This window comes from Prorops nasuta, unplaced genomic scaffold, assembly GCF_024137725.1.
Source record: "Prorops nasuta isolate Cenicafe-Biocafe unplaced genomic scaffold, Cenicafe_Pnas_1.2 PNAS00002, whole genome shotgun sequence".
In the NCBI taxonomy this organism is placed as follows: domain Eukaryota; kingdom Metazoa; phylum Arthropoda; class Insecta; order Hymenoptera; family Bethylidae; genus Prorops; species Prorops nasuta.
This window is the reverse complement of record NW_027116799.1, coordinates 7,040,107-7,066,487: the sequence shown is the minus strand read 5'-3', so window position 1 is coordinate 7,066,487 and position 26,381 is coordinate 7,040,107. Positions and strand designations below refer to the sequence as shown.

General features: G+C 41.8%; 1 protein-coding gene across 2 annotated transcripts in view; it reads left to right on the top strand.

The window, feature by feature from the left end:
* Window positions 1-26,381, top strand: part of LOC136779337 (lachesin-like) — a 140,303-nt gene that overhangs the window by 60,778 nt on the left and 53,144 nt on the right. For both annotated transcript variants that reach the window (XM_066736871.1, XM_066736876.1), the window contains exons 4-6: window positions 8,151-8,358; window positions 19,452-19,610; window positions 20,354-20,482. In XM_066736871.1, coding sequence (XP_066592968.1) covers window positions 8,151-8,358; window positions 19,452-19,610; window positions 20,354-20,482 — 496 coding nt within the window. The remainder of the gene's footprint in view (window positions 1-8,150; window positions 8,359-19,451; window positions 19,611-20,353; window positions 20,483-26,381) is intronic.

Below are 26,381 nucleotides of genomic sequence, written 5' to 3'. Positions count from 1 at the left end.
GCTATTATCTGCCCTAAAATGCGGCAAGTTTATTCAGCGTTGCTTCGCGACGAAGTTCTTGTGTGTGTGTATATATATATACGTATGTCAAAGGCTGAAGGCACAAGGATTAAAATTAAAAGGAATAATAACAGTAGGTATCGTAGATCGAGGGGGATCGGGGAATTTGCAGAGTTAAGAGTGTGCCCAAGTTTATGGACGAGGAAGGGTGGTGAAAAGAAAATGTAGAAAAGAGAGGAAGGGAGGAAGAATTTAAAGAAACAATGTGATAAAAGTGGAAAAGTAAGATAGTAAACGAAGGTGGAAGGAAGAGAAGAGGTTAGTTAGGTCGAAAAGAAGCTGGGGCAAGAAAAGAGGATGAGTAAAGGGTGAAGTTAGGAAGGAGGGGTTGCGGCTTGTTCTCCCAGTCGAGGCACGCACGACGTAATTGTGAGGGTGGAGAGTGCAGAACCGAAGCCGTTCGCCGTTCGGTAGCTGAGGTGGTTAGTGGGGGGTTGCAGGGGTGGTGGTGGTAGATACCAGTCTGCAGGGACGACGAGGGAGGACAAGGAGAGAGAAAAGGGGTTGCCAGGAAGCTTCCAGGTCGTTGATGGTCCTTGGAACAGGATAGGGCGGTCGACTGGCTCATTAAACCACCCCCGTACTCACATGGCATACGAGATTGCCAATAAAATCATCCCCCGATCATCAAGGTGATAAAAGCAATGCACGCCAGCTTCTCCCAACGATAGAAAATTAAATCCATCTCAGGATCGGGGTGGGATGGGGTGGGCCGTGGACCAAGCTTCTTGACTTCTTGTCAAACCCTAATCACTGCAGACAGCACCACTCCTTTAACGACACCGACCAACTTGTAAACACCCTCGTCACTCCTCCCCACCCATAACGCTCGCTTTCCAACGAAAATTTTCACCAATTTTATTCCCTCATCCCCTCCACCCTCCCCCGTAAGTACACAATTACAAGTGCAATAATTCATGCTCCCTTACAACAGCGTGTAACGATCCAGTTTCATATTGGAGGAGATATAAAAGGGGCGAATTTCTATTTATCCCATCAAGATATCCCATGGTGACTCTTCCGTATCCCTGTCCTCCTGCTTCCTTGTCTCGAGCAGACGCTTCGTTCCTGCCTTACACCCCCCAGGGCCAGACCCATCCTGCTTTCTGGCTAGCATCCGCTACCACAGCTGAAACTCCTCAACCCTCGTCGTCAGACCACGTTCTTCGCCGTAACAGATGCTGCGGAACTAAACTAAACAACGCGAGCTTTAGCAAAACGTTCCCCCCCCCCCCCTAAGCTTCCCCTTCCCACCCTTCCCCCCGGGTAACCCCTTTCTCCAAGGGATCCTCAGCTGCTCCGGCGGGATTGTAATGGGGCGAGTTGCACTCCTTGCGTGTGCTCCCGAACGCTCGAGACGCGCCAGTCCGGAAACCGACGATTCCAGCCTTATTGGCTTCGTGCCTCCACCCCAAAGATCACCCTGATTTCTCGCGAGTTGCTCTTCCCCAACTTTCTCTCTGTATACGTGCGTCAGCGAGTATCTTATCTCTCTTTCTCTCTCTCTCTCTCTCGCTCTTGTAAACTATATATATATATATATATACGTCTTGATAAGCTTGACCAAGTTGGATTGCTCTTTTTGATTATATTAAACTATATATATATATTCGGTTGAAATTAGGATGGTGAAGAAATTATCGATTGCAGTAGTGTGTTTTCTAATTTTAGCTCTTATACCAAATACAGTACAATATGCATCACAAGTGTCTTACTTCTTTTGCTTCTTGTCAACAATGTCCTGAATAGTCTGATCAAATAAAATATCTCTTTTTGGTTATATTGAAATATACATTTGAAGTATTTTCGAAATGACATGATAAAAAAGTATTTTTTGTAATTTTAATTCATATACTGTGTAGATATAGTACACTATGTATCACAGCCACTTATCTCTTCTACTCATTGTGAAATACATCCTGATAAGCTCGATCAAGATGAATTTAGCTTTTTAATTATATTAAACTGTACAATCTGTTTATATAAGAATAATGAGAGAATTATTGATTCTACAGTGTATTTTTCAATTTTAGTCCATGCATGTATTGCACACATCAAAATATATATAGATCTTTATGAGTTATCGAATGATGGATATTTTCTCGTAATAAGCGATCTATTGGACAGATCGATTGCTGAAAGATGCCGTCTATAAAAGCGTAATGCAAACTTGATGGTAATTGAAGTTTATCTGGCAAAGTAGAATATTCTTCTCCGTGGTCCACATATTTTCCTTGATGTGAAGCGGGTGTATCCTTTATCGACAGTCGAGTTGCTGGAAGGTGGGTGGATCAGTATGCCGGGCCATAATGTATCATTCGTGTGATCCGATCGTGAGTTACGGGCTTTTCAAGTGCAATAGTGGATTTACGAACAGTTCGTGGCTCGGTGATCCACCTTCATGAACAAAATTCATCCGATTTCATTAGCATCGAGCAATGAACTTCCATGGAAAGCCAAACATCACTCAATTACACACACACACACACACACACACACACACACGTTTCATACTCATCATCACAGGAATATTTTGCAAATTCGTAAAAACGAGGAACGACGAAATAAGCCGGAGCTGTAATTGTGCAGGAATTGTCTTGACGCAGTCTCGAAGCAATTGGGGCATTCGTATGAATATTCAGAGGCTTTAATGTCGACGCGACGGCAATAGCAGTAAGTGAGATGTTCATTACCATTGTCAATTAACGACAGAGAGATGATGACGAGGTGGGCTTGGCAAGCTTTCCAACTTTCGCGTTCTAATCAAGCATAGAACGAGAGTCCTCCTGCCCGTTCTCCAAGGTTTCGCGGGGCGGTAGCGCGTTGGACATAATAATACCTTCGATATCGAAGTTTCTATTAAATATTTGTAAGCTAGATGCACACGCGGACGCATGCACATGGCGCTCGCACGCCGGCGAATCAACCGTCTCGTTTCATTGTCACAACGCGTGGGAATTGCGCCGCACACACCGATGTACGCCACTTTCAATTAGAAATTCACGGTCCTATCCTCTACCTACGATAGGAGGGGGGGGGGGGCAAACACGTACCTCCTCCACTTGCGCATTTCTACACGTCGCACGAGTCACGTTCGTTGCCTCCAGATATGCTACCTGTTTTACTCTGGGTTAACGTTGGAAGGAGACGAGCTTAAGCAGGGTATTTGCAAAGAATCAATCAACTTTGCACAAATTTGCAACAAGAATTGCACTCTTCAGGTTCGTACTCGAGTCTTTTGGTAAATTGTTATCTGGCGATCGACTCTGGACCGTTGAGTCGAGTCCAGTGTTTGGAGAGAATCAATGTCTGCCAAAAATTGCAACCAGATCCGTATTTTCTGGACACATACACGCATGTTATAGGAGATAACTGCATCCTTCATATTTTTAGGAAGAAAATCCTATGAAGCCCTGGAGAGCCTCGACGACCCCTTTCCCGAACCGGACTAATTGGATTTAAAAATCATCCGCTAAGTGCTCCGCGTCTGGTTGGTCCTTTTTTGGTCGAGAAAACAGGCTCGTTCCTTCGTCGCGTCGTCGTTCATTTCGCGCTTTAATCCTCGGAATCCTCGCCAGGGCCGTTCGCAGCTCCCTCCCATGAATCCTCTTTCGACGCGGACTGGAAAAATATGGCCTGTGTGAAACAGAACTCCACGAATTATATTCCCACAATCATTGTGTGTCACTAAACCTCTCAACGTGCTGTACAAATTAATTGTATACCATATATATATATATATATATATATACATAAAGAAACACTGCTGGTACCTGGCACAAATTATACTCTCACGTATCTCTAAATCCACCCACGTAATACACAAATTAATTATACAGTTTATATATATATATATATATATATATATATATATACATCTAACATTCGACACGTACGACAATTGGAACAATCGTTTTAACGAAGGAACAATACGCGTTAATAACAACGCTGGCGTGTGGCTCGATACGCGCCGGAAGTGTCTTTGCCAGGAAGTTTCCTCGTGCTTTTAGCTCATCGTGGGTTGCTCACTTCCGGTTTGCCTATATAGTCGCTTAGGGGAGGCGAAGGCGTCGTCGTATGCCAATTAAGCGGACGTCTAGGCTACAGGGCTCGACAGCTTGTGGGCTAAGTGGTTGTAATACGTTTAGCTGGATTGTTCTCCAACTTCCCACACGATGGAGAAGCATCCAAGATGGGAGCGGCGAAGTGACGCTTGGCTTCACTTCAAGTTCCATGATGAAGATCCTCACGATTAGCGAAATCCTCAAACGGAAAATCCAAACTCCGCACCGGAATGATCGCTCGCTAATGAAAATCCCAAAGCTTATCATCCCGATTAACTTGGCTCAACATCAATCCTCTAGAATAGCTCGATATACATGGGCCATTGGTGCAATAATTAATTAATGGACCTTGACCATAACTCTGTACAGAGGTCATTTACTCCTTACTTGGCTGATTTTCAAAGGACTCGCCGATGGACCAATCGTGTGGCTGAAAACTGTGGGTCTCCACCGAGAGTCTCAAAGTTTATTGGTGGCGCCAGTTTAAGATCCTGTAAGGATCAGGTGAACCGTGCAACTGGCGTAAGAGGATATTGTCTGATAGAGAGTACAGATTATCCCTGGAAGATTATACTATAGCTGAGTGTTATGAAGTGAGGAGGCTCGTAGTAGTACCGCCACGCCAGCCCGGCACTTCCTTCTAACCTACCCTTTCCAACTTCTTCGCTGTATCCGTGTGCGTCTAGGTTGTGTGTGTGTTTGTGTATGCGAAAGGATGTAACTCGCTCGCTCGCGCTAAATCCATTACAACCGGTTATGGCGCTCGTACACGCGGCGACATCAAAGCTAAGTGATACGAAAATTTGTTTCGCTTCAGGATCCGTCCATTGTTCGGATTAATGATCATTTCCAGTGACCTTGAAACGACATTAAAACGGCCAAAAAAATTAACGCAAATTTCTGTATTCCAAACAATTGTAAAACGATCCTATCGATTTATAAAACTATATAACGCCAAAATTCTCTCTCTTCGTCCACGCATCGATTGTCCGGAATGATCATTTCCAGTGACCTTGGAACGACATTGGAATCGCTAAAGACATCGCACGAATTTCCATATTATCGATTTTCTTTCGTAAAATATCTCGAGAAAGTAATCAGCTGTTTAGATTGGTTTTTTTCACGATGTAATTTTCTGGAGGAGAAGGTTGTGCTTAGGAGTGTATTTGGGCTTGATAGAGGGGTTGAAGTCGGAGGCACTTCTGGTCTTTGGAGGAGGACACGTCGGTGGGGTAGATATGTTTGCGTGGCGAAGGATTTGGGAAGGGGTTGATCTTGACGCGGCCATAGGTCTCGCGGGTCGGGTTAGTCGTCGTTTGGGGGGAGGGGGGTGGGGGTGAGTCGAGCCCAGGCCAGACTGGTCGGCGCTACTCCCGTAGTAAACAAAGCTGTAACTCTCCTCTCGAGGAATCAATGCTTCGTTCGTCGGCAGCAAACTCTTAGGGCACCTCGTACCCTTTTCTCTCTCTCTCTCACACACACACACACACACTTCAACTCCAATACAGATAGTATATACTATATATAGCACACCACCTTAGGTCCTCCCGTATGTCGATAAAGCTCCAATGGTCGGGGTGTCTCCCTGAAACTTATTTCCGCTCTCGCGGCCGTTTTGTTTGTCGATAAAATCCGAATAATGGCTATTACATGTTTACAGCGAGTACTCCTTTTGCCAATGGATTATCCTCCGCGCTGCTTATTTATCGCGCCAAGACGTTTTCACGTCCTTCGATCGCCTTTTCACAGACAACCGTATGCGTCTTCCTCACTTTTCCTTATTTACTCCTGAATTATTTCTTCTTCCCTTCGTATTGATTTTATTTTATTCCCCCATTTCTCTCCTCTTCCTCGCTTCGCGCGAAATATGTTTTGGCTCCTCGCACACCAGTGCGATCGAGGAACACCGAGAATCTCGTACGGAAGATACGTGGCACTTTTGATTCATCCAATTGCTTTTTTCCCATCTCGGATTTTCATCGGTCCGCTCTCGCTTATCCAATGATAGAGAGGCCGCTGATTTTCTAGTGTAACGGCCACGAATTCCCCTGGGAGCACGCTCCCGTATCCCGAGCTTGGCGTGAAATCATCAAGGGAAAACCTGTGGAGTACTTGGCAAGCTACTCAAAGGTCAATCGCTCGTTACTGGAATATATCCGCCGAGATGAAATTGCTACCGTGTAATGTGAAATGCTCTCCTTTGTGTTTTCTCATAAATATTAATCTGGATGACCTTGACTCGTGGTTTATCAATCGTTGTATTTATTTATCGAATTAAATACAACGATTGTGGGTAATATATTCGTAAGAAAAACTATACATTTTTGCTCATTTACTATTATACTCGATACCAGAGTGTGTGCAACATCGACCATGACGATAATAATATTGTCGAAGGGGAACCTGTGGAACACTTGGCAACACAGCCTGCCAAAACCAAAGGCAAAGGGTGCGATGAACTTTGTTTCAAGGTTACTATATATATATATATATATATATATATATATATATATATACACTGTTCAACGATTACCACGCGATTCTGATTAATAAACCCATTCAGCTGTTCCTTCGTTATTCTCGAATTCTAAAAGGAAGAAAAAAGAAGGAAAATTGCAGGTCGAGAGAGCGTGGAAAGCAGCTGAATAGCCGGGTGAAAAAGAAAAAGTAGGCAGGATCGATTCGATGGGAGAAGATAAACGAAGACGAGGTACAAAGAAACAAACGCGATATTTCCCCTACCACTTTGGATGGAGGGGGTGGGGCAGTCTCGGGAGAAATAAGGCGCGGAGCTTTTGCTTCCGCTCGATGTGGTCACAATGCAGTTCCCGCAGGATGCGCCGAGACTTTCCAGGACTCCGTCCTCATGCAAAGAAGCACGGGATGGGAAAACCATCCCGATAACTCGCACGGACACTCTTGGAATTCTATTATTGTATCTCGACATAAAAATCTGATAAACTTTTTATTGCACAATATTATCAGCTTTTATTTTCCTACATTTCCGTGATGAAGAAAATTTTCTCAAATTTCCCTTCGAGAGCTCGAAGAAGCTGAACGCGACTCGGCTCTTCAGCATTTCCCGTCATTTTCCAGCAGGACCCTGCGACTCGGCCTTGGATTATTATTGGATCAGCCTCTGTGAGCTGAAGATCCCCGCGTTTTTATTATGCCAGTCCCGAATTACATATCTTTAATCCTCTTTCGTCCGATCCATTATACCATGTTCTCCGGTATATTGTGATTTCACAATACAAATATTAGTCGCGCTCGATTAGTCCAGCTCTTTTTTTATGCCCCCTAAAGAGCCGGCTCTTTCATGGAGAACCGAGCGAACCTTTAACGCACGCAGCTTTTAATTAATCCTGCGCGAGCGCTAATTTCAGGGTTCATTTTCTGGACTAGCAAACAGAGGGGGGGGGGGGGGGGGGTCGGTGAACCTTAGTTTTTCATCAGCTGGGCCAACGTTCCTTCGCGACAAACCAGAACGATCCATCCTTCTTATAGTGTATGAATATCCATAAGCCCCCAGCACACAATATCGTTCCTATAAATATATCATTCTTTGCTCTGCTCCGAGACACCCTGCCTATGCACTATTCTCGTCTCTCCACGATCTTGCAAAACTTGTCAAATATTTCCCAAATCTCATATTTCTTAAATCTCCGCGATATTTCTATTTTTCAAATTTATGGCAAATCCTTCGTTTAGGGAGTGCTCCATTGTGTTTTATTGTTTTTAGCCTTTCTTCGTAAATGTCGAGGATCCATTCTATCTATGAATATCCATAAGCTTTCGCCACTGTATATCATTCGTTCTTCGAAGATACCATACATCATTTTCCTTCTCCCGCAACTCCTGCACGATTGCATTCTGACTTGACTCGCTCCAGCACCCCTTCCAACCCTTCCATGATTGATTTCACTTTCATGGAAATTCGCCTTGCCACGTGTAATTCTCAACAGCTTTTTAAACCACAATTTTACACGGATGGGAATATAAATTTGCATGATTTTTTCTTCGCAGGTGGCTTGGATGCTCTACGAGAAGAGTGCCATTCTTACTGTGCAGAATCACGTGATTACGAGGAATCCAAGGATATCGGTGTCGCACGATAAGCATAGGACCTGGTACCTACATATCAACGATGTGCACGAGGACGACAAGGGAAAATACATGTGCCAGATTAATACAGCTACTGCCAAAACGCAGTATGGATATCTTCACGTTGTAGGTGAGTCAATTTTACGAAACATCCTTGAAATTAAGTGAAAGTTGGCGTTTGAACGAAAGCCTTACTAATTGTTTATTGCTTAATTATACAACTGATCGTGCTTACTTCGAGATTCACGTGTGTGCGATGTATATATCTATATCGTGGTAGCGTGTACAGAGTTCTTACATTTACACAGAATAGATATCATCGCACTGTAAATTATTACTGAATTTTACGAGAGATCCTTGAAACTAGATGAAAGATTTCGTTTGAACCGAAATGCTGCAACTTGTTTATTGCTAAATTATGTAACTGATCGCGTTTGCCTGGAGATTCACGTGTACGAGAAATGTGTGTGTATAGAGTTTTCATATTTATATAGAACAAATATCTCCCCACTGTAAATAAATATGCATTCTACGAGAAACCCTCGGAATGAAATAAAATTAATACGACAATGTTGCACAATTTGTTTGTTGCTATATAAATTATGTAACTGATCGCGTGCCCGCGTGGAGATTCGCGCGTGAATGAGATATATATCTATAGGATGACAGAGTATATAGAGTTCCTATAGCTATATACATATATATATATATATATATATGGTGAAAGGAGTGTGGGGTTCTGGATGGTTCAGCCGAGAGTTATGGCAGGTTGCCATTGTGTCGGGTCGCGTCGGTATTATCACCAAGTGCCGCGAGAGTACCGGCAGAAGTCTTGCGTGTATTTGTGAAACGGAGGGCAAGAGTTCCATGGAAACAATTAATCTAGCCCTCTGATTACTCCTTCGGTCCCTTTGAGCCCCTGGCACCCCTCGCCCATTGCATTGCTCGCAACCCCGTCCCACCACTTATCAACCCCCACCCTTTTCCAGTTCTCCGTCGAGACGTCAAAACTCCAGATATTAATATGTTCTCTCTCGGATGCTGCGAATCCTCCCCCTCCACTACCACCACTCCACAACCAGAATAGATACCTTTCTCTTCAGATTAAATTATTATTGCCCTGTCTCTCTCGCCAATTCAACACTCCCTCTTTCCAAACCCTTCTTTCACTTTCATCTTCCGTTCGTAATACGGAATCTCGCCCTGATTATCGTCGTACTTCGTTGAGATAAACGTCGAACTTTCCAACAGTGCCATTATTTTTTATTAAACTTCCTAATATTTCCTCTTTTTTTCCTTATCGATCAAAGATGAATCTCGAAAAAAGCTGCAAAGTTATTTTGTCGTGGTGGAGAGGCTGAAATAAATTATTGTTATTTTCTGTCTGGTCGAACCAATTCCCTCTTTCCAAACCTTACTCTTCCACTTTCATCTTCGTCGCCTGTACCGAATTTAACCCTGATTCTCGTACTCTGGTAGGATAAACACCGACGTTCGTATTACAGTGCTATTATTTTTTATTAGACGTTCTAATATTTTATTATATTTTTTATTCATCAGAGATAAAGTTGGAAAAAAAAGTCGAAGGTTATTCTCATAGCAAAAATCCTGAAATTACTCTGTAGATTAAATTATTATTACTCTGTCTCACCGATCCAACTCCCTCTTTGCAAACCTTTTTTTTTAGTTTCATCTTCGTTCGCAATACCGAATCTCACCCCGATTCCCGTACTTCCGCGAGATAAATATAAAAATTTCTGAGAGTGTCGTTGCTTATTTTTATTAAACTTTCCATTATTTTACATTTTTGTTTGTTACCGATCAAAGATGAACCTGAAAGGAGACTCTAGCGTCATTTCCATGGTAAAAATGCGGAAATAAACGCGACATCGAATTAGGTGGAAATGCGTATGTATAATAACAATGACGAGTATTGAAAAATGGCGGCTCACTTCCGCTATTACCCAACAACAGCGTATATAGTATATACTCGCGATAATAATTGGTCGTCGAGCACAGAGAAATTATTTCGCGAGTAATACAAAGGAACAATTTGTGTATTTTTTTGCTGTTTTTTGTTTTATTATTACCGCTGAAAGCTTTGTAAAAACACTGCTGGATGAAGTTGTTGAACGCGAACGTGAATAAATGCTGAGGGTAATTGAAGTAAAGCAAAATAAATATTCGAGTGGAAGTAATGCTCTATAAGCCCTACGATGATGTTTTGATATGTTTCCGTAGAAGGGTTGGGATGTAAAAACGGAAACGAAGCGCGGTAAAAATATAGTTCCACTTTCGAATAATAATGTAAAGAAATCCCCCCTCCCCCTCCCCCCACTCCCACACTCTTTGTCTCACTGATTGAATAATACCGTTAGAACTTTTAATTGTAGTTTATTGGGGGCGGCGTTGTCGTTTCTCACGACACTCGGCATTACCGGGCTCCAAGTGGTGGGGGTGAGAAGGGTTAATTAGTAATTTGCATTTCACACTTTCGGATCCAAAATTAAAGGGACGAGAAGAAAGCACTGCGCGTCGATGGACGAAATATTCCTCAGCCGCGTATAATCGTCGGAAGCTTTCGCTTTTACACGAGACGAGTCGAGTGCAACTTTGCAGGTCATTGCAGGGTTCACCTATTTATAGGAGTAATCGTGAAAATTTTTCAGGCACAACTTCGGAATAAGTTTTCTTAGAGGAAAAATAAGGTGTTAGGGTAGGTTTTCAGAGGGAGCAGCGATGTTTACGAGGGTCGTGAAATCGGGAAGCTCGGATGATTCGCCTCGGCGATTCGATGATAAAGTTTGAGAGGCGCTTTCTTCGACGCTCGTGAACAAATCTCAATTTGCTCGATAAATCTGGCATTCCTTTAAACTGTAAGCGTGCACACGCGAGGGCCTTGGTGTCTCGTCCTGAAAAGATTTCCTACAAATTATCGTTGTACTCTTATTCGCACGTGTAACCAGCCAGCATTGTATTATATATATATATATATATATATAGTAATCCCATCGGAGTTTTCTGTCGTTGGCATTCGCATAATTGCATAGCGCAGCTATGATTTTCTAATGGCAATATTGCGCCACCGCCCCCGTTGCCAGTACCTACACAGAAAAAAAAGAAATGGAAAATGAGAGGAGGGATGTAGGGGGGAGGGGCGGGGTGGAGGTGGTTGAAGAAAGAAGAAGAAGAAGAGGGAAGTCGAATAAAGAGCCGCTACTTTCTTGAGTGGCTACATATTTACTCGAATCACCGGAGTGGATGGGCTGGCTGGGAGCGTCTCGAATTTACTTTTTCCCCTGTACTCTCTCCCTTATCCCCCTCTCTTTTCCCTTATAGTGTTCCCTATAGCTCCCCCACCCCGCCAGACTGGCCAATTACGAAGGACGCCGAGCGCGGATGTAGATTTGGCCGCAGCAGCACGGACTATCGAAAGGAGATCCGTCGCTTTTAGCGAGAATTGCCGTTTTATCCAGCCTGCGGGAGGTAAATATTCTTATTTGAAAAGGAAAATGGAAAATCTCCACAGAGAAACAAGAAATTCCGTTCCGGAGATCGCGCGGCGAGCGAGTTTCTATGAATTACACAGGTGTCGAGCGATATTCCGTATTAATGCTAATGCGGGATGTTACCGAATTGTTGAACAAGCGCAGATTGAACAGCGTAGGAGAATCCTGCATCCTGGCTGGGTTTGGAAGGGGTTTAGCAGTCGCGTACAGACCGTCGATGCATTATTCAAGCGGAACGCCAGTGTTGGCCCGCTGTTGTGCGTTAACTTGTCCTTAACTCGAGTTACACGAGCCAAGGCTGGCTCCAGCTGGGAGTAACCCCTTGCCGGGTTTATATTATTACCTACTACTTCTTTATTTCCACATGTAGTATCGGCTCGGATTAAATATATATATATATATATATATAGCAGCTCATGTATGCTACATCAGATCAATTAATTAAGTTACATATTTGCGATAGTCTTACGGTACAGAAAATTCTCACTAATAATATATTCTCTGCTTTGAAGAATCACCGAATATTGAGCAAAATTCCAATTTTTGCCAATAGTTGTACGTTAACTTATTCTGAATTTAAGTTACGCGAGCCAAGTCTGACTTTACCTGGAAGTAACTACTTGTCTGATTTATGCTATTACATACTACTTATTTTTCTCCACATATAGCATTCGTACTGGAACAAGCTATAGCTATACATAACTCATAAACTATAATTAATGAACCAATCAAGCTAGAAATTGTGGAGAATCTAACGATACTCAAATTTGACGCTAATAATTTTCTCCTCTTTGAAGAATCGCTAGTGAGAGTTCGTTATAGCTACTGGTGGCGTTTCGGTGACTTTAATGACACGAATGGCAAGTGTTTTAGTTGAATTTCGACGGAAAGCAGCTTAGCCAAGCTCCGGGGCTAATCTCGCGCGGGAGCTTTTCACGTGTCGTGAAGCTCGGGGCGTGCGCACGAGCCTTGTAATAAAATTACAAACTTGGCCCTTTGTTGACATAAGGCTGGAAGGTAGCGCGCTTCAAGAGACCTCTCTCTCTCTCTCTCTCTCTCTCTCTCTCTCTCTCTCTCTCTCTCTCACCTATACGCAAAGACACCTTATTCGTGCAGCTCCATACGTGCCGGAAACGAAGACTCGTCGAGTGTTTTAATGTACCAGGCACTGTCGACACGACGGCCCTTTACATCGTAATTATTAGCTTCGGCTTAATTGTCTTGCCTCGAGCCCTGGATAAAATAAATAGACGACAATTTCGAGATGCTTCGCCGTAATGAAAATCAAGTAGTATGAACCGGGAATAATATAATTGAAGTAACCGTTTTAGCATTACTACATACAGAATATGTGCATCTTCAGTAGTAGTATATACTATATGTACATGTGTGTATGTACTATTTAAAGATCGACGATCGACCTTGAGTGGACAGGAGCCTCGAGATTCGAGGCTATTTCTGTATGATAACAGTTCTCCGTCTTAAAATAAACAAGAAGGGAATTATGGGGAGGAGAAATGGTATAGGTTTATCCTCAGTCACACAGTATAAAATATATACGCTATATCCAAAAACCTAGAACCGACCTTGAAAAACTGGGAATTGGATTCGAGGTGGTTTCTGCCATAACCATTCTCCATCTTAAAATAATCGCGAAGGGGATGAAAAGGGGTGGGGGTAGTTCGGGGTGCGGCCGTTTAAGGGCAATTACGCCAAGTGCGTTAGCTTGTAGCGACCATCAGTAATCCTACGAATTACCGCAGGTGTTTACCGACATTCCACGTCCCCGGCCGCAATGTTACTATAACGGGATAGACACCCGTCGTGGTGGGGGTAACAGGCGGCGATGCCAAATTGCTCGTAGGGCGTAGATTGAATACTGACGTCACAATGCCGTCATTCGCCAAGCCACAGTCCAGCACATATTAAACCCATTTTCTCCCCGATGGCCATTTACGTAACGTAACCAACGAATACTCCTTACCAGATTGGATACACATAACTATATATATATATATATATATATATATATACATACACTATACTATCGAGTGTGAATTTGCTGAAATGTAAAGGAGAAGTTTTGATATTCGTGGCTGCAGCTCTCTGTGTATGAATATGTAAAACGAACCCCTTCACACACACACACACACTCAACCCGCAGAAGCAGCACCAACACTGTTACCCCAACGCATATACGTAATGGAGCTGTGAGCCTTTCGACAAAAACCTGAGCTTCTTGCCACCAAAAGCTCCAACCTGGACCGTTTCGCAGCTACACCGTTTTCTTCCCCTTCGCATATACTTGTTTCGACTGCAATCCTGCAATCCCTCTTCTATTCCACGCATCGATGTCCCTACACGTGCTTAGAAGATCCCACAGAATTTTGAAAATCCAATTCCAAAGCCACGACTAACCCGACGCTCCTCTAATCCTGACTTGCTTTCCACCATGAAGGGAGATACTTTTTATTCAGTGAGTTTTTTGTTGAACATATATACATATATATATATATTATACATATAGGTATACCATTATCCACATTGGTGTGTACGCGAATGGGAGAAAAAATGTAACGTCGCAGAGTCCCCTGGGTCTCGCCTGCTGGTCCGAAACGAAATCCTATCTCGATAGGATATGCAAATTATCCCCAATGCCAACGTGCCTGTGTTGCTGGTGCTGCTGCTGGTGCTTCTACCACTGCTGCTGGCCGATATATGGAAACATCCCTCGTGACTTTGGTGCTGTGGAATATCAAGCTTCGATTGCCTCGTTATCCTGTACTCCCTGATAAATACATAGTGTACAGTATATATTAATTTCATCAAATCCAATCCAGCTCCACCCGCCACTCCAATTGAAATTCCTGCTAAGTAGCTCTCCATTACAGAATCTTCCTCCATGATTTCTCAGCTCACCCCTTTTCTCCCCTTTCACCAGTTTTCAATACCCTTCGGTTTCCGTCATCTTCGCGCATTGTACGCGGATACTCTTTTAGCAAGAGGCATTCGCCAACTTCTCTTTCTACTTGAATTTTTTCATTCAAATAGTTGGTTAAGTCTCGCCTGTTCGTGACACGACCCATTAAAATTGAACATTCCGAATCATGTTTGGAATATCCGCTGTCAAGCGCACTAGACTATTTTCATATTGCGATCTGAAATCAGAGAAGGCTTTTTTCCCCCAGCAGCATCTGATTCATTCTTTTCGTGTATTTTTCAACGTTATTTTATACGCACGTATGTATGTGTGGGTGTGTACCTGTGCTTCCTGCGTTCACATAGGACAGTTTTTAATCATTTATTATTTTTCACTGCTATTCTCAGTTTTTCGTGTTTGATCGTTGATAAATTAACGTCTTTTAATTCATTAGAATTGATTTGTAGTTTTGTCGAGTTTTAGAAGCCTATATATAAAAAGAGAGAGAGAGAAAGTATTTGTTTTTTAATCGAAAGTATCGAATGACTCGAATCGAACGGAATCGATCGATGGGATTTCTTTGCGAGGTGAAAAAAGGGGAATCCAGTTACCCGGGTAAACGTTCGAAGATGGATTTAAGGACAGAGCAGGTAGATAGGACAGGAAAAAGGAAATCCCCGTTAAAAACTCGTAATCACTGCTGATAAGAGGCCTGACTCGCGAAAGAAATGTTACAGCCTCGGCGGGGAATCTATCGACCCTTCCAAGCATCCCAAGAAGCTCTTTCTCGACTCGACAATAATTTCCCTGTTACTGCGTACTTCAGCAGCAGAGACTGTTTCGTCAGTTTCCGGTAAACTGCTAAACCGACGCGGCGTCTCAACGATGAAATTGCATCGAATCGAAAAGAGCCAGTGGGTAAACTATTGAACGCACGCAGGAGAGTTGACCTTTCTAATAAATTTCACGAAGAAACAGTGGAAATAACAAATTTCACTGTGAAAGTCAAATAGTCCAATGTGTTATGGATAAAAATGCTCGTTGTATTTTTGCCCTCGACTAATTGAAAAAATGAATCAATCGAAATATGTTTCGCATTATTATTATCTACTCGTACAATTCGTTTATTGTCCAAGTTTTCTAAAAATATAGAACGTTTGTTTCATTTGATATTTTTGAATCAGTTGATTTGGGTTACTTATGTATATAAATGATCTGCCATGCATAATTGTGACAAATCAGAAAGAACGAGAAGATAAATTATCGAATGTGTGAAGATATATTTGCCTTCTTTAACAGTGTCTCGACAGTACAGTTACAAGTTTTACGAAGAAACACTGAAAATAACTATTCTCACTTTGAAATTAAAATAATTCGAGGTTACATTTTGGTATACTAAATGAACTAAAAAACGAATCGATCGGAATATGATATTTCGAATATTATTATTATCTCCACGTGCAACTCGTTCACATCGTCCGCGCGAATGGTCTAAAATGATAAAAAGTTGATCTCATTTGATATTTTCAAATCAGTCGATTCGTTTTCCTTATGTAAATGGTCAATAAGAAATGTGTCAAATCAAAAAGAACCGGAAGATAAATTATTAAATGCAACCAGATATATTTACTATTCTTAACATTGTCTCGACGATATATAAATCCACAAGTTTCACGAAGAAACAGTGAAAATAAGAAAATTCAAATAACATACCATGTTATATTTTCATAGTGGATTAATTGAAAAACGAATGGACGAAAATATGATGTTCCACATTATTATATCCAGGTGCAATCTGGTTTATTGTTCGAGTTGTCTAAAATAATAGAATGCTCGTTTGATTTGATATTTTTAAATCAGTCGATTCGTTTTACTTATCTAAATGGTCTGTAATGTTCGTTATTTTTCTACTGCGAGCTTTCGCTCAGTCCCGGATGGGAATGTTTGCCGTGGCTAACGGGGATTTTTGGCGGTAGTGGAAAATTGGCGAGAGATTTACGTGGTTGGTCGGATGGTATCGAGGGTGAAAAAAGCGTGGAGGGTGGTAAAATGCATCGGGTAAAGATCGGGCGGGAGGGTCGTAAGCCGGGGAGGACGAATCGTCGAATTTTCGAGCAAACCGCAACGACGCCGTTGGATTTCCGGAGAAATGCTGCGGAGATATGGCGTCGAGTTGGGTGCTTTAACACATTCCACACTCGAATCGGAATCACCCGCGAGATTTATCCCCCCGATCGGATCGCATCGGACCTCCTCGACGCGGACGGCATATCACCGATAACTCCGATGAGTTTCCCTCGACCAATACTGGCCAACGGTATTTCAACACAATTATTGACATACCTCCGCCATTCGTTCCATTCGCACAACCCACCCCCTTTATACAAAAGCATATAGACCTAGTGCAAAAAATCTGCGCGAATAAAATTTTACCCTTAAATTCTCTCTGTTGAAAAAAAAAGAGAGAGATTACAATGCAGTGGGTGGCATTGGCCGTGTCTTATTCCTTTGTATATATATATATATAAGCTTTATTCTATTTTTTATTCCTTCGTACAACCCTCGACCTTCCCTCGTCGCTAAATTCTTCCTACTCAAAAGTACTCTCTCGCAGAAATCGTATTGCCAGGCAGAAATTTGTTGACCGAGTCCTTTATTCCTATATTTCAAAGCCCCACGTTATTCTTCGTACAGAACTACCCCTTAGCCATCAAATCAAAGGTGTAAAGGTATCGATTACACCATTAAAACTGATATGGGAGTCGGGTAAAGAGAATAAAAATTCCCTCGCTGTGTTTCATTTTGCAGCGGTGGTGGAGGGGGGGGGGGGGGGGAGAGAAGCAAAAATTTGAGAGGAAAAATTCATTAAGGATTACGAATATAATAGTAGTATTGTTTTTTTAATTGGTTTTATTGGAGAAAATAATAAAAGTGTGTGTTCATGATTGATAATAATTCATGAGATATTGTCTAGACGGTTTTTATCATGATCAGGGAAAATCATATTACGTCTATAGCTTGAGCTTCCATTGATATTTCTTTGCGATTAATTATTCTATCGCTTATGGGCAGAGTCTGCCATATTAACTTTCATCCGCTGATGAAAAAGTGACGTGAGTCGTCTGTACAGTCCTTATGTGCCGCTTGGTCAAAGTCCATATTACCTATTTAGATAATGCTTGACGAAATGTCGATAACACACACACACACATACCCTCGCACGCACGCATTCTCCCGCTCTCATTCAGAGTATCCGTATAACTAGCTTAATTTCCTCATTTAAATCCCTCGAAATATCTGACAGTGAGTGACGTAAAAAAGGATCTCTTTTGAATTTTATCGTTAATCATTATTGGCTCGATATCGCAAGAAATCAATGGGTTGACTCGTTAATTAATAATAATCATACACCTATACATGTTGTTAATTAAATTATTCGCATATATATTGTTAATTCTAAATCGCTTTCCATTCAGCAGAAAGGACAGAATCCATGATTCGCGTATTAGATAAAATGTTGAATCGGATCATGTCGATTTGAGTTACATTAATTAAACATTGGTTGAAATAATCGCACGTAACTCTACAGTATAATACACGTAGAGGCAGCAGTGTGTAGTCGCGGTATTGTTAAATGAATTTTAGTGTTTCGATTCGATAAAGCCATTGAAGAAAACATGGCAAATCAATTTCTGTTATTGAATTATATGCAGGGGATACTATTCAGTGGCAAATCCTTTATCGACAGGAGCTACGTCGTAAAATGAAAAATGAAAGTGATAAATAATTAGAGGACGTTTAAATGTTTTACATATATACATATATATGACTCCATTTTCCCCTTTTGTACAAATATTACATGGATCAAATCTTTGATTTAGTCGAACGCCTTATTGGAAATTGACTTTGCAGGGATATTATTTATTTAGGGAGTAAATCTTCGTGTCCAATTTCATGAATTCTGGCATTGAGCTTTTTCTGTCCGGGCTAGATTTGCATGAAAAGGAATGCGATCGGCTACGAATGTCAAATCGACTTCCATTCTTTTGACCTGTCTTCTCTGCTGGCATTTTGGCTTCTCTTCTGAATTCCGACTAATGCCGTTTCGATTATCCACTGTCAAGCATAATATTTCTTCGTTAATTTCGGGGATCGCGGAATTATTAGCTGACGCCCCTCTAATCATAATTTCACGTAAATGTATATATATATATATATATATGTATATACCGAGGAGAAGTAACGAGTAACAAATATATACACACCCTCATACACAAATACAGCAGTACGTAGTTGTAATAAATTAGACTACGATACTATAATATTAGCAAAGTAATTTTGTAGTACAAGGAGAGGTAAACTTTTCACAGCTGGTAAACACTAAACTTCAATTTCCTATGAGATGAATTTCCATGTTTTTCCGAGTAGGAGCTAATTTTACGATTCTTCTCGTTGGAAGTGAATTTACATTGAAAAGAATGCTAACGCCTACGCATATCAATTGGGAATTCTCTCGATCCTTTTCAGACGTCCTTTCGAGCTGCTTTTCTTATCGATGGAGGCCTGCCTCTCCTCTCCTGCACGTAAGGTCCACTTTCTCTGTCATGCAAATTTCCCAATTGCAACGCTGCATTCTCTCATCCCCTCCACACTTGCCCCTTATCTTTTTCTCTCCGAATGAACGTATATAGATGTGTGTGTGTGTGTGTGTGTGTGTGCGTTGTATACTATATGGACGAGCACGAAGTAGAGTGTCCTTTTATATTAAATTGTTTTCTCTCTCGCGTGTTTCAGTGCCGCCAAATATCGACGACGCGCAAAGCTCGTCAGATGCGATCGTGCGTGAAGGAGCCAACGTGAGTCTCACGTGCAAAGCCAACGGCAGTCCAACCCCGACAATCCGCTGGAAACGGGACGACGGATCCAAAATATCCATCAACAAAAGCCTCACCGGTGAGTTCGATCATCCCTTCGTATAATAATGAATATTGCAATAAATTCTCTCGACCAGCGCGATGTGCAAATTGCTCTCTATTTAATAAATAAATATTGAATTCCATACTTTTGCATCGAGTTTTTTAACAATTAATAATCGATTCAATTAAATTTTATCTCTATTAGTAATCGTGTCTCGTGTTTTGTTTGTTTCTTTCTATGCATGTATATAATTGGTGCAAGCTTCGCGTTTCGCTGGCATTGTTGGCACAATGTTGCACGCTAAGTTCCTGCAAGCGGTGTACCATGCACGCGAACAATGCGAGGCGTCAGAAAATAAAACGAGTAAATTTGTCGAGCTTCGTCAATTGATTGACAATTTTTCGCGTTGATATATCGAACCGTTGACATTCCACTAGTTAAAAAGTTTCGCGAGACAGATAGAACGGCTAATCCCATTAATTATGCCGCTGATTTTTGAAAGCTTTGACTCGAGGTAAGCTTGCCAAATGCAGAGAACGATTAAATCTAATTTTAACGTAACCAAATTCGAGTTTTCTTTCTCGCACCGTTCCGTGCAACCCGGGGCAGCCAGTGCTCGCTGATTGCCCGTAATTGGCCAAACTCGCTTTCTGAATTTTCTCCAAAACTTTTCATAAACAGAGATAAGATGTTCGATATAGTTGCTAATCTCGTCACGGTTGGATTAAATAACAATTCTCGTGTCGTTCCTTGTCAACGAATTTTCCTTGGAATTTCAGTGCTGGAGTGGGAGGGGGAGACGTTGGAAATGGCCAAAATTTCCAGGCTCGATATGGGTGCTTACTTGTGCATCGCCAGTAATGGTGTTCCACCAACTGTCAGCAAACAGATCAAAGTCTCCGTGGACTGTGAGTAAAGTTGCATTAATTATAAATCTAACCAATCAAATGCATTAAGACGCGTATTAAAAGAATAAAAAAAAATCTCAACTTTCTTTTTGTTAAAATAATAACAGATTTGCAAATAAGAGGTGCATAAAAGTCTTTAATGCTGCTTCAATTGTTCGAAGAGCAGGGAGAAACCTTTGGACGAGGTTTCGAAGACAATAGGAGGTTGAGAGATATAGAAATGCGGTAAAAGAGAGGGGAGGGTATGAATGAAGGTGACGTATGGTGAAAAAAGTAACTTGACAATAGGCCAATGCTAGGGGTGAAAACTTGTATTAGTATGTGTCGTGCTTTTATACATATATCCTTCCTCTTCCTCTACCACCCCTCTCACTCCAGCTCCTTGCTCCCTTAACCTACCATAAAACATATACGTCATCATTTTCCTACCCCCTTCAACCCACTACATAATCGACACAATCCTCGGAAATAATTTATCACCTGTTTACCATTTATCACTCGTAAATTTTTTACCCTCACTCTCCCCCCTTCCCCACTCGAACAATCAACGCAACTGTCAAAATGATTAACCCGGCCGATTTCGCTCAATGGCCTTTTTATGACTATTTTTAAACCCAATATTTACCCCCATCCCCTCCCAATGCAGTGTTTTGCTTCAATATTTACTCGTCCCGTTTATCTCGCAATTTTTCACATTAATTCCTAGATCAATTTCTATACGCTCGAATTTAGCCGCGGAATAGCCGCTTTAATTTTTCATTTCACCCACTTTATTATATTTCGATAGCTAGAGGAGCGCGTTACAATTATTATCGAGCGAATTTTGAGGTAGCCATAGGATTGGCCATTTTTTTCAAAGCGCTTCTCCTCCGGCTTTTACGCGTCTTTTAATCTCATTACTGGTTGACGAGGGGGTATAGAAGGGGGGACTAGCTGGTCCTTTTGTCAACGGCCGAGCTTTGAAGTGAAAATGCGATCGAACGAATTTCCGCTCGCTCTGTGCATTAGCCGCGTGATCGGGTGAGAAGCAAAAAAGCTGCAGCGGCGGCCGAATCCGCAAAATGTGGCCGGAAGGGGATCTTTTTTTTCCTTTGAGACCCTATCGAATCCACCATGGCCGAGCAATATCAAGATTCATGATGGAACTTTGATACGACGTCCATGATTTTTCAATTCGAACCGGTCAGTTTCTTCGTTCCGCTAAAAACTACCATTACCCATCCCGTTTCGCGCCAGAGTGGAATAATGTTCGAATATATACTATATATATTTTTATGTAATATTCACCCTAATTAATCCACCATTAAATGAATTTTCCACTGAATTTTCCTACGGTATATATACGAGAATCCATTGAAATTTTTCACATTTTTATGACTTTAATGAAAAAATAGAAATCCTTTTTTTCGGTTATTATTATACTATTATGACGTCACGTCGACGAATAACCGGTGTGAAAAGCTTCGCCCGTTTTTTCGTCCCGTAAACTTGTTACGTCATCGGGTCGAGGGGTGTCACGATGAGTGTAATCTGTCCTGGAGTTTAATTAATCTTTATACACGTGCTTATAGCCTATATATGTATATAGATATATTAGTAACGCGAAATAGAATCGGATATTTTCACGGGATATATATATATATATATATATACAGGGTGTTTGATTTAAGGTGGAGAAGTGGGAAAATTTAGAAAGAGGGGGAGGTTTGAAGACTAAAATCTTAATAAGTTTTTTTTCTATCGCCCTTAATTTAGGAGTAATTGATCGATGAAATCATTTTACTGGGCGAGTCTCTGATTGGCTCAGATTGGAGGGGACCACTCGCGTTGGGCCCGAACAGATCCAATGGGACACGCATCCTCGTCTCAACTTGTATACATATATTCTGTACTAATAGATGAGTACGCTGAACGTAGAACGCCGAACGAAAAAAAACAAGCCAGACGTAAAACCACCTGAACTTTCAGCTAAGAAAAATTTAAACTTGCGCAAATTGTGTTAAACTACTTTATTATTATAAAAAGAGGCAAAAAACGGTATGATTACGATTATTTTTGTAATTAATTGAATAAGCTAATTAAAAATTCGATGTACCAAAAATAATCATATTCATGTCATGTTTGGACTCATTTTCATCGTAATAATATTTACAATTCATTAATAATAATTGTAAAATAATTGAGAACAATTTGTGCAAGTTTAAATGTTTCGCAATGTAGCGCTCCGGTGTGTTTATGTTTGACTTGTTTTTTTCATACTACTTGCGTTTAGTGCTCCTCTTGATACAGTTCATACACAATCAAGTCGAACCGAAGATGAGTGTCCCATTGGCCCAATGATTGGTCCCCTCCAATCTCGACCAATCAGAGACTCGCTCAGTTAAACGATTTCATCGATCAATTACTCCTAATCCAAGGGCGATAGGAAAACATTTTATTGAGATTTTGGTCTTTAAACCCCCTCCTCTCTCTAAATCTCCCTGTTTGGCCACCTTAAATCGCACACCTTGTACAAGGACGCAAGGAAAATTTTTATAGCAGCACTCTGAAGCTCGAGTGAACGCTCGAACGGAGATTTTGACTTTTGACAAATTTGCGGCACATCCATTCACATTTAGCAAGTCGTGCTTATCGTGTTTGCCGATTGTAATTTAATTGTCCGTCCGACACCGAGGAAATTGGAATTCAGCTCGGAACGTACACCGCTCGCGCGCCGATATTACAACGGCATTTGAATTCATTGATTTCGGTTTATCCAGAGGTAAACCTGGAAAATCTGCCTGTCCCTTTGGCTGATACGAGAGTTTATGATTAATCACGATTCTTTGGAGAAAAGTTTCGCGGAAATTGGAGAGAAAATTAGAAAAACAAGAGGAAGCTTAAGAGGGGAGTTGCGATAAATTGTTTAAAAAGAGTATAAGGGTGTTCCGGGTTGCGGAAAATAATGTGGAAGGGGGGGGGGGGGGTGTGAAAGAGGAAAACTCGGTGGCAGCAAACACGACTGACCGCTAATTTCACACTGGAGTTTGCAGGTGGCTTAATTTTTCCCGTGACACGCCTGTCCAGTGTAGCGTGCTTTTCCTTCACCCCCCTCCTACACTCTTTCCTTCTCTCTCTCTCTCTCTCTCTCTCTCTCTCTTTCACGACTCCGAAAGATACGGCACGGATTTTTCTCGTTGCTGATTTTAATAACAGATTGCCGGTGGATCCGGGAATGCCAGAGGAGGCAGGAGGATCCTGAGTCACTGCTTATACGTGACTACGGCACCTTCGGCTTCACCGAACCTACCCTCCCGGCTTGATGAAGGGTGGGGACGCGAGGGGTGAAAACTACTTTTTCGCACTCCCCTTTTACCGCAGCGGCGGCGATTCATTCCGGTATACACGTCGTTTTTAAATCAAATAGAGCGCCAAAGGTTTGCGTTATTAATCGTGCCTGAAAATCATGAATACAGGACAGACTGGGATTATTGGAAAAAGACAGATTGTATTTGCTTGATAGGGAAAGGAATAAAGGTGAAAATTGTAATGAAGGGGTAGCACAGAATATAAAAGAAAATTGCTGCGTTTAAGCGAGGACGACTGAAAAAAAAAGAAAAGAAAAACAAGGAAAAGAGTATTTTAACGCGTCTCGAATTATCTGGAAAAGGATGAATATTTCCCAGATAATAATATATACAAGTGGAAAACCACACGCAGGGTATCTCACGCGCACTCTGCCAGGGCAAACACGTTTCTCGCACCACGTCGGAATGTTATCCCGCGGCACAGAATTTTGCGGAGCGCGGCAAAAAAGAAAAGGCAAAAAAAAAAAGAAAAAGAAAACACACACAGAGCAGCAGCAGCAGCTCGACGGGATGAAATAAAAGTTTTCCCCGGTCGCGCGCAAATTAGCGGTAACGCGCAAGCTGCCTCTAATTTATCACGAATTTCAAAGCGGCGCATTAACAAAAGCGTTTTCTCCGTATCGAGCGCTATATATCTAATAGAATAATAATAATAACAAACAGTTTCACTCTTACGCTCGTTTCACGGTCGATAAGAACGAGCCCTGCCACGCGAGAAAAAAATAAGTCTCAGACGCGCGAAGCTCGAACGCGATAAATCCGATAAAATGATAATGAGAGAGCGGCTCGCACCTCTCCGGTCATCTCACGGTCGAAGCGGACGACCTTTGTCGCTCGAGTGGAAAATAATAAGTTGGCCGCAAAAAAATTGAAAAACTTATACTCGGGTTGCGAAAAAATGAAAGAGAAATCAAGCAGGGATTTTTCAATGTGGATCTCGCGTATTTGCAAGCTCGTCTCGTGCGCAGCTTAGCGAGTAAGGAGAGCTGAAAGCTCGCAGGAAGAAGGATTGCTGCGAAGATTGAGGGGCGGGGTGGTCGGGAAATCGAGAGGAGCCCTTATCGAGTAGCTGGCATTTATTTAAATTTAAAACTAGAACATCGATCTAGCATGGCTGAGCAATCCCTGCGATCCTTATTTTCTTCCCTTTTTTTTCTCTTTTTTTTTTTTTTTTTTTAGAGATTCACGCCTAATTCAGTGCTGTCGTCGCGTACGTCGATCGTCTCGCTGTCGTCGCCTCCCTCGAAAAACTCATTAACGTGTCTCGCCGCACTATGGAGCGAATCGCGCGAAGAATTGCAGGGGAAACTCGCGCGAATACTCCTCACGTTCACCGTTATCACTCTTATGCACACTGCTCTTCTTAGTATTTGTTTCGCTACTAGCCTTTTAAATCGCCTGTCACCATAAACTCTACCATAAATCTCCTGTTTACCCAATAAATTTCCCACCATCCCCCTTTTGCACCTCGCGACAAACAAATGCAAAAATTCCACTTTCGATTTCTTTCACTTTCCTATTTTCTCTGTTACAGTCTGTGAATGTATTTATGTATATATATATATATATATATGTACAATTTGTCGTTTTATTGTTTCCCCCTTTTCCCTCCCATTTCTTTTCTCCTTTCTTTTCAACGAGATCCAGCAGAAACTCGTGCCTAATTAGCCTTCCGGTATATCTCTGCATTGTAATTCCGAGCCAACTCAACGTATTACAAATTCATTCCTTACTCTTGCACGAGGAGCCACTCCCATGAATGATTATATAACTTTCAAAGTCAAATTTGTGCGGTGGAACGCGCGATCCCGAATCTTATATCCCAAGTTAAGAATGAAACATAGTAAAACTGGAATATGTAGGAGCTGGAAGCTTGGTAAAAATTTATAATGTCTCGAGATTTTTTATGTATGTGTGTAGTATTGTGCGCAGTACGTTATATGGGACGAACCGTTGGTGAAATATAATTTTAACGAATTATCGTTATGGAGAAAAATTCGGGGTTTCTGCCTTTTTCCGCATTGAGACGTTAAGAAAGTTATTATTCGCATTGGCGAGTTTAGCGCGGAGTAATTAAAAGAGCAAGTGGGTAATTAATAATCCCCAGTAGCTCCCCGCGAACCGCGAGACTCCCTCAAGACGCAAGCTCTCTCACGGCGAAAGCACTAATAAAATATTTCTTTGTCCTCTTTGCCTTTCTCCTTCGGCTGTTTAATCTGTCAGCGTGGCCAACTTCCGGCTGGCTCCACAGCGCGGTCGCCATAATTAATTAAAAGGAACACGAGATTCTCCAATATTTGTCGACTCGGTGCTCGCGTTATTGCGCCACGGCTCATTTGTCAATACGGATTCAACTCGAGTTTTCCCCCAAATTACAAGAATCATCTCTACTTTTGCCAACTTTCCTCCTGCGCTTCTTCTCTTTACTTTCCCACCCCCGCCCCGCCCCCCTATTCTATCTCCCTGAGAGAATTAGTGCTGCGATTTCAGTATGAAAAGAAAAAAAAAGAAGAAACGAAACAAGGAAAATATTTTCCAGTAGTGAATTTTTG